Source organism: Saccopteryx leptura, chromosome 2 (assembly GCF_036850995.1).
Source record: "Saccopteryx leptura isolate mSacLep1 chromosome 2, mSacLep1_pri_phased_curated, whole genome shotgun sequence".
Taxonomy (NCBI): Eukaryota; Metazoa; Chordata; class Mammalia; order Chiroptera; family Emballonuridae; genus Saccopteryx; species Saccopteryx leptura.
In genome coordinates, this window is record NC_089504.1 from 141905449 (window position 1) to 141917864 (window position 12416).

Below are 12416 nucleotides of genomic sequence, written 5' to 3' on the forward strand. Positions count from 1 at the left end.
GCCATCATTACCTTGTCTTCTTATTGCCTGAGTTTATATGTCCCTTTACTAGACCATCATGAAGTCAAGAGATAAGTAAATAGTAATGGGAAGAGAAATGTTATATCACCCCTGTAAAGATAGAGACATGGCAGTTGAGAACAGAGTCAGGTTGTTGTACAAAGAAATGTTATATGAGGCTCATATGGGTGACTGCTTGGTACTAAAAGTAACAGGGTTTTACTTTGTTGCTTCAAGGAGAGTTTAGACACTTTAAATCACATAATGAACAGGAAATGAAACTAAGGACTTTGACCTGTTCTTGCTTTAGGTACCGCTCGTATAGTTTCAGAAGGAACCGTGGAACCAGGAAGATACACAACAGGTTAGCCTGAAAATATATGTAAAGATGGCACATTTTCAGCTTGGGTGATATTTTCTGACAATAACTCAATGTGTACTTTTCTCAACCCTGTCTTATTCCTTTTTTCCTTTCTCTATCAGAGGCCACAACTTCCATGGGAGGAAGTGGGACCACCCAAGCAGGACTTCCAGGAGGTGAGCATTGTTAGTCTGAGGCTTTGGGGTTATTTATCGATGTTTTGCATGGTGGCAGTGAGCATGCGTGGGAAGGTGAGTTGAGGAAATGGGACGCACTCTCTCTGGAAGCAGAGCAGGACAGAGTCACAAAGCTGTGTTGCCAAGAAATTTCTGTCATCACATGTCTTGCTCTGAATTTGTACATCTAATCAGAGCTCCTGGTTGGATGGTAAGGATAACCTAATTTATGGGCCAGACCCAGTCCAGTTTTACCCCATTCTTACACTTTTTGTGTGTGTGTGACAGAGAGACAGAGAGAGGGACATGGAGATTCAAAGGGAGAGAGATGAGAAGCTTCAATTCTTTGTTGCGGAATCTCAGTTGTTTGCTTATTGCTTTCTCATTTGTGTCTTGACATGGGGAAATATAGCAGAGCATGTAATCTCTTCTTCAAGCCAGCAACCTTGAACTCAAATTGATGAGACTTGCACAAACCAGAAGAGCCCGCGCTCAAGTCAGCAACCTAGGGGTTTCAAACCTGTGCCCACTGTGTCCCAATCTGACACTCTGTATACTGCGCCCCCACGTGGTCAGGCTTCATGTAATTTTTATATATGGTTTGCCATTTTTTCATGGCACTTATTATCATACAGCCAATTGACTTATTTGTTATAAATACAGTTTGTGGCTGGTCCCTAATTATTGGGATATAAGCCACATTAAAAAAAAAAATCTTTGAGTAATGTGTTCAGTGTTACAACCAAAGTTCTAAATCAAAATTGCACACTAGATTTGCATTATAAATATCAGTGATAGGATTAAGCAGATAGTTATTATAGAACTTCTCAAAAGTTGCCTTAATAGGTGTCACAATACATTCACCTGGAGCTGCAGACGTTCCCAGAATGGCAAGCAATGTAGGGCACACTGTATAAATTCACCATCTGAGAGTATTAGAAGTACAATGTTCCACTGTAATCCTCAGAACATCAAACATCTCAAGAGTTAGAAGAATAACATTTAGAAAGTTGAACCATCATCTACCTTTCTTCTCCTGTAGGCACTTCTGTCTCAGCAGGGAGTCCGGGAACTGGAAGTGAAGCAGGTGAGGTTGTTATAGGTCTGCTTTCAATTTGCTGGGATATGTGGACAAGGAAACTCCTGATACAACAACGAGCATTAGATTGTTCAGGATAGAATCCTGGAAAGTCATTGATGGCCCATATTTTCAAAAATACAGGTGGCAGGTCTTGTATTCAAGGCCACAGAGTTTAAAGGAGGGGACTAAGGTTGTGTTAATGTCTCACATTTAGGAGCTACAAGGGAATTCTTGTTTAGAACAACCATTACACCTGAGAGTTCCCATATAGGTAGGAGAACAAGAAGAAATCTGCATATTTAAACTCATAGTTTTGTCAGTATTCCTATTCTGGTCCTTAATGAACAAAATTCTTCCCTCACATCCCAAATCCTCAGTCTCACCATTCCCCATTTCCTCACTTCAGAGGCTACAACGCTGACAGAAGGCGTCGGCACTCCTGAGACTGGACTCAGACCTGGTGAGAACAAGTAGCACCATTTTGGGGTTTACTATAAATCATGACCCCACATAGGGCCTTGCTGGGAAGTGTGTTTTTGTACTGAGTGGTTTGCATTTTTCTATTAGGTTTGTGTATATTTAGCATTATTAAAATACTCTCAAACTGGCTTTTATCCTCATAGTTTTTACCTTCTCAATAAACTGGTATTGGACCCTCAAGAAGAGGTTTCTGCTGTGGAACATGTACCACACTGAGGTGTTACGGGGCTGAGGAGTATTACACATTTGAAGAAGGGAGAGCAATGTGACCTCTTAAAGAATGCTTTCCTAGTAAAGGCTGTCAGCTCAAAAGTGCAATGATAATGTTCAGGATTTTTCTTGGTACATTCAAATATATTTCTGGTTTTTCTCTCATGGTAGGCACCACTAAAGTCCCAGGAGGCCAAGCTACTGGAAGTGTGACAGGTAAACGTGGGTGAATGTCCCCTACCTTTTTCACTTTGAAGGGAGTGCCTGGGAATGGTTCCCTCATGCTGGGAACATACGATTTTATTTCCATCTAAGTGATCTGAGTTATAAGAATGTCCTGGCTTCCCACCTCATCAGGAAGCAGTGATTGGTCCTCAGTTATAACAAGATAAGCTAGAGTCCTTCTAGAGTCAGGTCTTTAGGACACAACAGTGAGTCACAGTGAAGAACTCAGACCCTTTGTGTTTCAGGCACCACTGGCATAGCCCCTGGCACAACCATTGCCCCAGGAAGTTCCAACACAGGTGAGCCAACATGTTGACCGAGTATCTTCAGCATGTCCACCCACAACTAGATGTCTTCTCTGATACTATACAGTGCAGGGAAACCACAATCTCTCCACCAGGATCCTTAGAAAGTCTCTCATTGCCTCTTTTCTCCTTCGCTTTCTCAGAGACCACGACTGTCCCGGGACAAAGAGCAACAACCAGACTTGGAATAAACACAGGTGAATGCTGCTAAGCCAATACCTTCACTTCATAGTAACTTTTTTAAAAGAGTCTTCTCAAAATGTATCTACTCTACTCATATGTTATAAGAAGTCATTTATATTAGAAAAAAAAATGCTGTGAAACAAGCCAGTTCTTACATGATTACCTTATTGCCTTAGCTTATAAGAGCTGCGATGTGAAACAGTGATTCCTATTTAAGTCATATTGTGGACAAGTAATTGAACTAGTGACTACTGTGTCTTTCTGGCTTTAGGTACCACTGGCACAGCCTCTGGAGAAACCCTGGAACCTGGAAGTTACAACACAGGTAAGTGAGAATTCAGGCAAAAACTGGACATAGGCACCTTAGGTGATATATTTTGACAACAGCACAATGTGTACTTTCTCTTAACCTAGTCTTACTTCTTTTTCCCCTCTCTCTATCAGAGGCTACAACTTCCATGGGAGGAAGAGGAAGCACCCAATCCAGCTTTCCCGGAGGTGAGTTCTTTTAGTCCAAGGCTCTGGGATGATTTATCGATTTTTGTGTGGCAGCAGTGAACACATGTGTGGAAAGGGAGCTGAGGAAATGGGCTTCCTGTCTGGACTACCAGAGGCCCTAGCTCGCAGAGCTAGTTGTTGGCAGGGGTGAGACCAACCTGCTCAATGACTCTGTTGCCAAGACCCTAATCCTATGGGTTCTGACATTTTTCAGAGCACATTGACTTATTTATCATGTTTACTCTTAACTGCTGGTCTCCAGCAGCTAGAATGTGGGCACATCAGGGAACACATCTATGAATCTTGGTTACTGATACATCTTTAGGCCAAAAATACTCTAGAGTAATCCCTTGTCCATTGTGGGATTTAGGTTCCAGAATCCCCTGCGGTAGGTGAAAATCCGCAAAGTAGTGATCTTATATTTATTTTATTATTTATATTTATATATTAAGGCTTTATAAACCCTCCCCACACTCTTATAAACCTTTCCCACACTGTTATTAACCTTTCCCACACTTATTTTGCTTATTTTACTGCAAAAGTAATTAAAATAACATATAGAAATACCTATATACCACAAAATCCCGCATTATAGCGAAAATTCCACAATACAATATTCGATATACACAATTTAAAAATCCGCACTACAGTGAGACAGCGAAAGTTAACCGCGACATGGCGAGGGACGACTGTACTTGCATTGATAGGTAGCACCATGCTTTCCCCTGGAGCCAGCAGCAGTTCATGAAATGACAATCCTTGTAGGATACACTATATAAATTCACCATATGAGAGTATTACAGTCACAGAGTCCTATTAAAATTTGGACTATTAGGATACTTCAAGTAAGACCTGACCAGGCGGTGGTATAGTGGATAGAGCGTCAGACTGGGATGCGGAGGACCCAGGTTCAAGACCCCGAGGTTGCCAGCTTGAGCGTGGACTCATCTGGCTTGAGCAAAAAGCTCACCAGCTTGGACCCAAGGTCGCTGGCTTGAGCAAGGAGTTACTCGGTCTGCTGAAGGCCCGCAGTCAAGTCACATATGAGAAAGCAATCAATGAACAACTAAGGAGTCGCAACAAAAAACTGATGATTGATGCTTCTCATCTCTCTCCGTTCCTGTCTGTCTGTCCCTATCCATCCCTCTCTCTGTCCCTGTAAAATAAACAAACAAACAAACAAACAAAACAATAATAGAAATTAGCTTATACTAGTGGTTGAAAAGCACTGGATTATATCACAGTTCTAACCTTTGTAGAACTGCTTAATGTACTAGTATTTATAGAACTAAATAAAGTGACTAAAAAAAAAAAGGATACTTCAAGTAAGTGATGAGTAACATTTTAAAAGTTAAACTCATCATCTGCCTTTTTTATTTTTATATATGTATTTATTTATTTAGGCACTTTTGTCCCACCAGGGAGTTCAGGGACTGGAAGAGAAATAGGTGAGGGTGACATAAGATTTTCTTCCACATTTAGTGGAAAAGGTACTCTAATAGCAGCAATGATTAGATGGTCGGTCAGTGTAGGAAATATGAACAGCTACTGATGGCTCATTTCTCTCAGAAGTAGAGGTCTCAGGTTAAATCTCTTAGTAATCAAAGCCACCTTGGTGCTTCAGGTTGGGGTGGAGCTGTGTTGTTTTGATGTCTTTATGTTTCTCATTTTTAGGTGCTACACAGGATTTCTCTAGGACAACCATTATACCTGGAAGTTTCCAGACAGGTAGGGTAATAAGAAGAAAACTGCACAGTTAAACGCAGCATTATTAGATTTCCTCTGACAAAAACCCAACTGAATTCTTTTTATAATACTGCAAATCTGACCTCGACATTCATCACTTTCTTCCTTCAGAGGCCACGACTTTCAGAGAAGGTAGCGGGACTCCTGGGACTGGACTGAGAACTGGTGAGAAAACGTTCCTGCATTTGGGGTTTACTGTGATTTGTGCCTCTTCTTAGCCTCACCTGTTGGGAGGAGTGCTTTCATGCAGTGGTTTCCATTTGCATCTAGTGTTCCTTATATTTAACATACTTTGCAGAAACTCTCACTACTGACTCTAGTGTCACAATTGTTAACTTTGTAACAAAAGGGAGTTGGTGAAGTTACCCTGTGAAGACGTGCAAATAATAATGTAAGGGAGAGCTCAGAAACATCGCATGTCTGGGAAGGGGTGACAGCAATGTGAAAACCTAAACAGGCATACCCTAAGAAAATGTTTTTCCTGTATAAAGAACAATAGTAATATTTATATATTTTCTGTCACATTCAAATATTTTTCTGATTTTCATTCCACAATAGGCACCACTACAGAACCAGGACAACAAGCTACCGGGAGTGTGACAGGTGATGCTGACCGCCGTGTTCTTTCTCCATCTCCTGTAATAGATGTGGTCGAATGACTTGGAAGGGTGCCTCATGCTGAGAACATCACTATTTTATTGCTTTCTCAATGATGTGGGCCATAGCAAAGACCTAGACTGTCTCTTCAACTTGAATTAGTGAAAGGGCCCTTTCATTTAACAAACACACACTGAGGCCCTTCTAGAAGCAATTCAGCAGACAAATCCCTGCAGCTTCTGACCCTTTGTGTTTCAGGCACCACTGGGGTGGCCCCTGGGACAACTGGTGCTCCTGGCAGTTCCAACCCAGGTGAGTCAGGAGGATGTCAGGGTCTATTGCAGGGGTTCCCAAACTATGGCCCACGGGCCACATGCGGCCCCCTGAAGTCATTTATCTGGCCCCCACTGCACTTCTGGAAGGGTACCTCTTTCATTGGTGGTCAGTGAGAGGAGCATAGTTCCCATTGAAATATTGGTCAGTTAGTTGATTTAAATTTACTTGTTCTTTATTTTAAATATTGTATTTGTTCCCGTTTTGTTTTTTTACTTTAAAATAAGATATGTGCAGTGTGCATAGGAATTTGTTCATAGTTTCTTTTATAGTCCGGCCCTCCAACGGTCTGAGGGACAGTGAACTGGCCCCCTGTGTAAAAAGTTTGGGGACCCCTGGCCTATTGTATCTCTTTCAGCAAATTAGATGTCACTTTTGGTATTATTCATTGCAGGGATATCAGCATATCTTCTTTATACCTTTTATTCCCTAATTACCCCTTTTCACCTTCTTTCCCTCAGAGGCCACTACATTCTCTGGAGAAAGTGGAATAACCAGAGGTGGAACAGACACAGGTGAGCATTGCTAAGCTAATACCTGCACCTCAGAATAACTAATTCAAACTGTCTTCTGAAAATATCCTCTTTATTTATACATGTTGTATGAGGAAAGTTTAGATTACAATAGCACAAGCCATCATTACCTTGTCTTCTTATTGTCTGAGTTTATATGTCTCTTTACTAGACCATCATGAAGTCAAGAGATAAGTAAATAGTAATGTGAAGAGAAATGTTATATCACCCCTGTAAAGATAGAGACATGGCAGTTGAGAACGGAGTCAGGTTGTTGTACAAAGAAATGTTATATGAGGCTCATATGGGTGACTGATTGGTACTAAAAGTAACAGGGTTTTACTTTGTTGATTCAAGGAGAGGTTAGACACTTTAAATCACATGATGAACAGGCAATGGAACTAAGGACTTTGACCTGTTCTTGTTTTAGGTACCGCTCGTATAGTTTCAGAAGGAACCGTGAAACCGGGAAGATACACAACAGGTTAGCCTGAAAATATATGTAAAGATGGCACATTTTCAGATTGGGTGATATTTTCTGACAATAACTCAATGTGTACTTCTCTCAACCCTGTCTTATTCCTTTTTTCCTTTCTCCATCAGAGGCCGCAACTTCCATGGGAGGAAGTGGGACCACCCAAGCAGGACTTCCAGGAGGTGAGCATTGTTAGTCTGAGGCTTTGGGGTTATTTATCGATGTTTTGCATGGTGGCAGTGAGCATGTGTGGGAAGGTGAGTTGAGGAAATGGACACACTCTCTCTGGGAGCAGAGCAGGCCAGAGTCACAAAGCTATGTTGCCAAGAAATTTCTGTCATTACATGTCTTGCTCTGAATTTGTACATCTAATCAGAGCTCCTGGTTGGATGGTAAGGATAACCTAATTTATGGGCCAGACCCAGCCCAGTTTTACCCCATTCTTACACTTTTTGTGTGTGTGTGACAGAGAGACAGAGAGAGGGACATGGAGATTCAAAGGGAGAGAGATGAGAAGCTTCTACTCTTTGTTGTGGAATCTTAGTTGTTTGCTGATTGCTTTCTCATATGTGTCTTGACATGGGGGATACAGCAGAGCATGTAATCTCTTCTTCAAGCCAGCAACCTTGAACTCAAGTTGGTGAGCCTTCCTCAAACCAGAGGAGCCCGCGCTCAAGCCAGCAACCTTGGGGTTTCAAAGCTGTGCCCACTGTGTCCCAATCTGGCACTCTGTCTACTGCGCCCCCACGTGGTCAGGCTTCATGTAATTTTTATATATGGTTTGCCATTTTCCTATAGCACTTATTATCATACAGCCAATTGACTTATTTGTCATAAATACAGTTTGTGGCTGGTCTCTAATTGTTGGAATATAAGCCACATTAAAAAAAATAAATCTTTGAGAAATGTGTTCAGTGTTACAACCAAAGTTCTAAAACAAAATTGCACAGTAGATTTGCATTATAAATATCATTGGCAGGATTAAGCAGATAGTTATTATAGAACTTCTCAAAAGTTGCCTTAATAGGTTTCACGATACATTCACCTGAAGCTGCAGACGTTCCCACAATGGCAAGCAATGTAGGGAACACTGTATAAATTCACCATCTGAGAATATTAGAAGTACAATGTTCCACTGTAATCCTCAGAACATCAAACATCTCAAGAGTTAGAAGAATAAAATTTAGAAAGTTGAACTATCATCCACCTTTTTCCTCCTGTAGGCACTTCTGTCTCAGCAGGGAGTCCGGGAACTGGAAGTGAAGCAGGTGAGGTTGTTATAGGTCTCCTCTCAATTTGCTGGGATATGTGGACAGGGAAACTCCTGATACAACAACGAGCATTAGGTTGTTCAGGATAGAATCCTGGAAAGTGATTGATAGCCCATATTTTCAAAAATACAGGTGGCAGGTATTGTCTTCAAGGCCACAGAGTTTAAAGGAGGGGACTAAGGTTGTGTTAATGTCTCACATTTAGGAGCTACAAGGGAATTCTTGTTTAGAACAACCATTACACCTGAGAGTTCCCATATAGGTAGGAGAACAAGAAGAAATCTGCATATTTAAACTCATAGTTTTGTCAGTATTCCTATTCTGGTCATTAGTGAACAAAATTCTTCCTTCACATCCCAAATCCTCAGTCTCACCATTCCCCATTTCCTCACTTCAGAGGCTACAACGCTGACAGAAGGCGTCGGCACTCCTGAGACTGGACTCAGACCTGGTGAGAACAAGTAGCACCATTTTGGGGTTTACTGTAAATTATGACCCCACATAGGGCCTTGCTGCGAAGTGTGTTTTTGTGCTGAGTAGTTTGCATTTTTCTATTAGGTTTGTGCATATTTAGTATTATTAAAATACTCTCAAACTGGCTTTTATCCTCATAGCTTTTACCTTCTCAATAAACTGGTGTTGGACCCTCAAGAAGAGGTTTCTGCTGTGGAACATGTACCACACTGAGGTGTTACGGGGCTGAGGAGTATTACACATTTGAAGAAGGGAGAGCAATGTGACCTCTTAAAGAATGCTTTCCTAGTAAAGGCTGTCAGCTCAAAAGTGCAATGATATGTTCAGGATTTTTCTTGATACATTCAAATATATTTCTGGTTTTTCTCTCATGGTAGGCACCACTGAAGTCCCAGGAGGCCAAGCTACTGGAAGTGTGACAGGTAAACGTGGGTGAATGTCCCATACCTTTTTCACATTGAATGAAGTGCCTGGGAATGGTTCCCTATTGCTGGGAACATACGATTTTATTTCCATCTAAGTGATCTGAGTTATAAGAATGTCCTGGCTTCCCACCTCATCAGGAAGCAGTGATTGGTCCTCAGTTATAACAAGATAAGCTAGAGTCCTTCTAGAGTCAGGTCTTCAGGACACAACAGTGAGTCACAGTGAAGAACTCAGACCCTTTGTGTTTCAGGCACCACTGGCATAGCCCCTGGCACAACCATTGCCCCAGGAAGTTCCAACACAGGTGAGCCAGCCTGTTGACTGAGTATCTTCAGCATGTCCACCCACAACTAGATGTCTTCTCTGATACTATACAGTGCAGAGAAACCACAATCTCTCCATCAGGGATCCTTAGATAGTCTCTCATTTGCCTCTTTTCTCCTTCGCTTTCTCAGAAGCCACGACTATCCCGGGACAAAGAGCAACCACCAGACTTGGAATAAACACAGGTGAGCGCTGCTAAGCCAATACCTGCACTTCATAGTAACTTTTTAAAAGAGTCTTCTCAAAATGTATCTACTCTACTCATATGTTATAAGAAGTCATTTATATTAGAAAAAAAATGCTGTGAAACAAGCCAGTTCTTACCTGATTACCTTATTGCCTTAGCTTATAAGAGCTGCACCGTGAGACAGTGATTCCTATTTAAGTCATATTGTGCACAAGTAATTGAACTAGTGACCACTGTCTCTTTCTGGCTTTAGGTACCACTGGCACGGCCTCTGGAGAAACCCTGGAACCTGGAAGTTACAACACAGGTAAGTGAGAATTCAGGCAAAAACTGGACATAGGCACCTTAGGTGATATATTTTGACAACAGCACAATGTGTACTTTCTCTTAACCTAGTCTTACTTCTTTTTTCCCCTCTCTCTATCAGAGGCTACAACTTCCATGAGAGGAAGAGGAAGCACCCAATCCAGCTTTCCCGGAGGTGAGTTCTTTTAGTCCAAGGCTCTGGGATGATTTATCGATTTTTGTGTAGCAGCAGTGAACACACGCGTGGAAAGGGAGCTGAGGAAATGGGCTTCCTGTCTGGACTACCAGAGGCCCTAGCTCGCAGAGCTAGTTGTTGGCAGGGGTGAGACCAACCTGCTCAATGACTCTGTTGCCAAGACCCTAATCCTATGGGTTCTGACATTTTTCAGAGCACACTGACTTATTTATCATGTTTACTCTTAACTGCTGGTCTCCAGCAGCTAGAATGTGGGCACATCAGGGAACACTTCTTTGAATCTTGGTTACTGATACATGTAAAGGCCAAAAATACTCTAGAGTAGTCCCTCGTCTATTGTGGGATTTAGGTTCCAGAATCCCCTGCGGTAGGTGAAAATCCGCAAAGTAATAATCTTATATTTATTTTATTATTTATATATATATATATATATTAAGGCTTTATAAACCCTCCCCACACTCTTATAAACCTTTCCCATACTGTTATTAACCTTTCCCACACTTATTTTGCTTATTTTACTGCAAAAGTAATTAAAATAACATATAGAAATACCTATATACCACAAAATCCGGCAATATAGCGAAAAATCCACAATACAATATTTGATATACACAATTTAAAAATCCGCACTACAATGAGACAGCGAAAAGTTAACCGCGACATGGCGAGGGACGACTGTACTTGCATTGATATGTAGCACCATGCTTTCCCCTGGAGCCAGCAGCAGTTCATGAAATGGCAATCCTTGTAGGATACACTATATAAATTCACCATATGAGAGTATTACAGTCACAGAGTCCTATTAAAATTTGGACTATTAAGATACTTCAAGTAAGGCCTGAGCAGGCAGGCGGTGGTGCAGTGCATAGAGCGTCGGACTGGGATGCGGAGGACCCAGGTTCAAGACCCCGAGGTTGCCAGCTTGAGCATGGACTCATCTGGCTTGAGCAAAAAGCTCACCAGCTTGGATCCAAGGTCGCTGACTTGAGCAAGGAGTTACTCAGTCTGCTGAAGGCCTGCAGTCAAGTCACACATGAGAAAGCAATCAATGAACAACTAAGGTGTCACAACGAAAAACTGTTGATTGATGCTTCTCATCCCTCTCCGTTCCTGTTTGTCTGTCCTTATCTATCCCTCTCTCTGTCCCTGTAAAATAAACAAACAAACAAACAAACAAAACAATAATAGAAATTAGCTTATACTAGTGGTTGAAAAGCACTGGATTATATCACAGTTCTAACCTTTGTAGAACTGCTTAATGTACTAGTATTTATAGAACTAAATAAAGTGACTAAAAAAAAAGGGTACTTCAAGTAAGTGATGAGTAACATTTTAAAAGTTAAACTCATCATCTGCCTTTTTTATTTTTATTTATTTATTTATTTATTTAGGCACTTTTGTCCCACCAGGGAGTTCAGGGACTGGAAGAGAAATAGGTGAGGGTGACATAAGATTTTCTTCCACATTTAGTGGAAAAGGTACTCTAATAGCAGCAATGATTAGATGGTCGGTCAGTGTAGGAAATATGAACAGCTACTGATGGCTCATTTCTCTCAGAAGTAGAGGTCTCAGGTTAAATCTCTTAGAAATCAAAGCCACCTAGGTGCTCCAGGTTGAGGTGGAGCTGTGTTGTTTTGATGTCTTTATGTTTCTCATTTTTAGGTGCTACACAGGATTTCCCTAGGACAACCATTATACCTGGAAGTTTCCAGACAGGTAGGGTAATAAGAAGAAAACTGCACAGTTAAACGCAGCATTATTAGATTTCCTCTGACAAAAACCCAACTGAATTCTTTTTATAATACTGCAAATCTCACCTCGACATTCATCACTTTCTTGCTTCAGAGGCCACAACTTTAAGAGAAGGCAGCGGCACTCCTGGGACTGGACTGAGAACTGGTGAGAACATGTTCCTGCATTTGGGGTTTACTGTGATTTGTGCCTCTTCTTAGCCTCACCTGTTGGGAGGAGTGCTTTCGTGCAGTGGTTTCCATTTGCATCTAGTGTTCCTTATATTTAACATACTTTGCAGAAACTCTCACTACTGACT

General features: G+C 41.4%; 1 protein-coding gene across 1 annotated transcript in view; it reads left to right on the forward strand.

The window, feature by feature from the left end:
- LOC136391576 (mucin-19-like) overlaps window positions 1-12416 on the forward strand; it is a 107051-nt gene that overhangs the window by 60586 nt on the left and 34049 nt on the right. Inside the window, exons 68-91 of the mRNA XM_066363327.1 lie at window positions 311-364; window positions 484-537; window positions 1580-1624; window positions 2025-2078; window positions 2480-2524; window positions 2779-2832; window positions 2982-3035; window positions 3293-3346; window positions 3466-3519; window positions 5194-5247; window positions 5377-5430; window positions 5824-5868; window positions 6121-6174; window positions 6657-6710; window positions 7138-7191; window positions 7311-7364; window positions 8406-8450; window positions 8851-8904; window positions 9604-9657; window positions 9809-9862; window positions 10118-10171; window positions 10292-10345; window positions 12029-12082; window positions 12212-12265. Coding sequence (XP_066219424.1) covers window positions 311-364; window positions 484-537; window positions 1580-1624; window positions 2025-2078; window positions 2480-2524; window positions 2779-2832; window positions 2982-3035; window positions 3293-3346; window positions 3466-3519; window positions 5194-5247; window positions 5377-5430; window positions 5824-5868; window positions 6121-6174; window positions 6657-6710; window positions 7138-7191; window positions 7311-7364; window positions 8406-8450; window positions 8851-8904; window positions 9604-9657; window positions 9809-9862; window positions 10118-10171; window positions 10292-10345; window positions 12029-12082; window positions 12212-12265 — 1260 coding nt within the window. The remainder of the gene's footprint in view (window positions 1-310; window positions 365-483; window positions 538-1579; window positions 1625-2024; window positions 2079-2479; window positions 2525-2778; window positions 2833-2981; window positions 3036-3292; window positions 3347-3465; window positions 3520-5193; window positions 5248-5376; window positions 5431-5823; window positions 5869-6120; window positions 6175-6656; window positions 6711-7137; window positions 7192-7310; window positions 7365-8405; window positions 8451-8850; window positions 8905-9603; window positions 9658-9808; window positions 9863-10117; window positions 10172-10291; window positions 10346-12028; window positions 12083-12211; window positions 12266-12416) is intronic.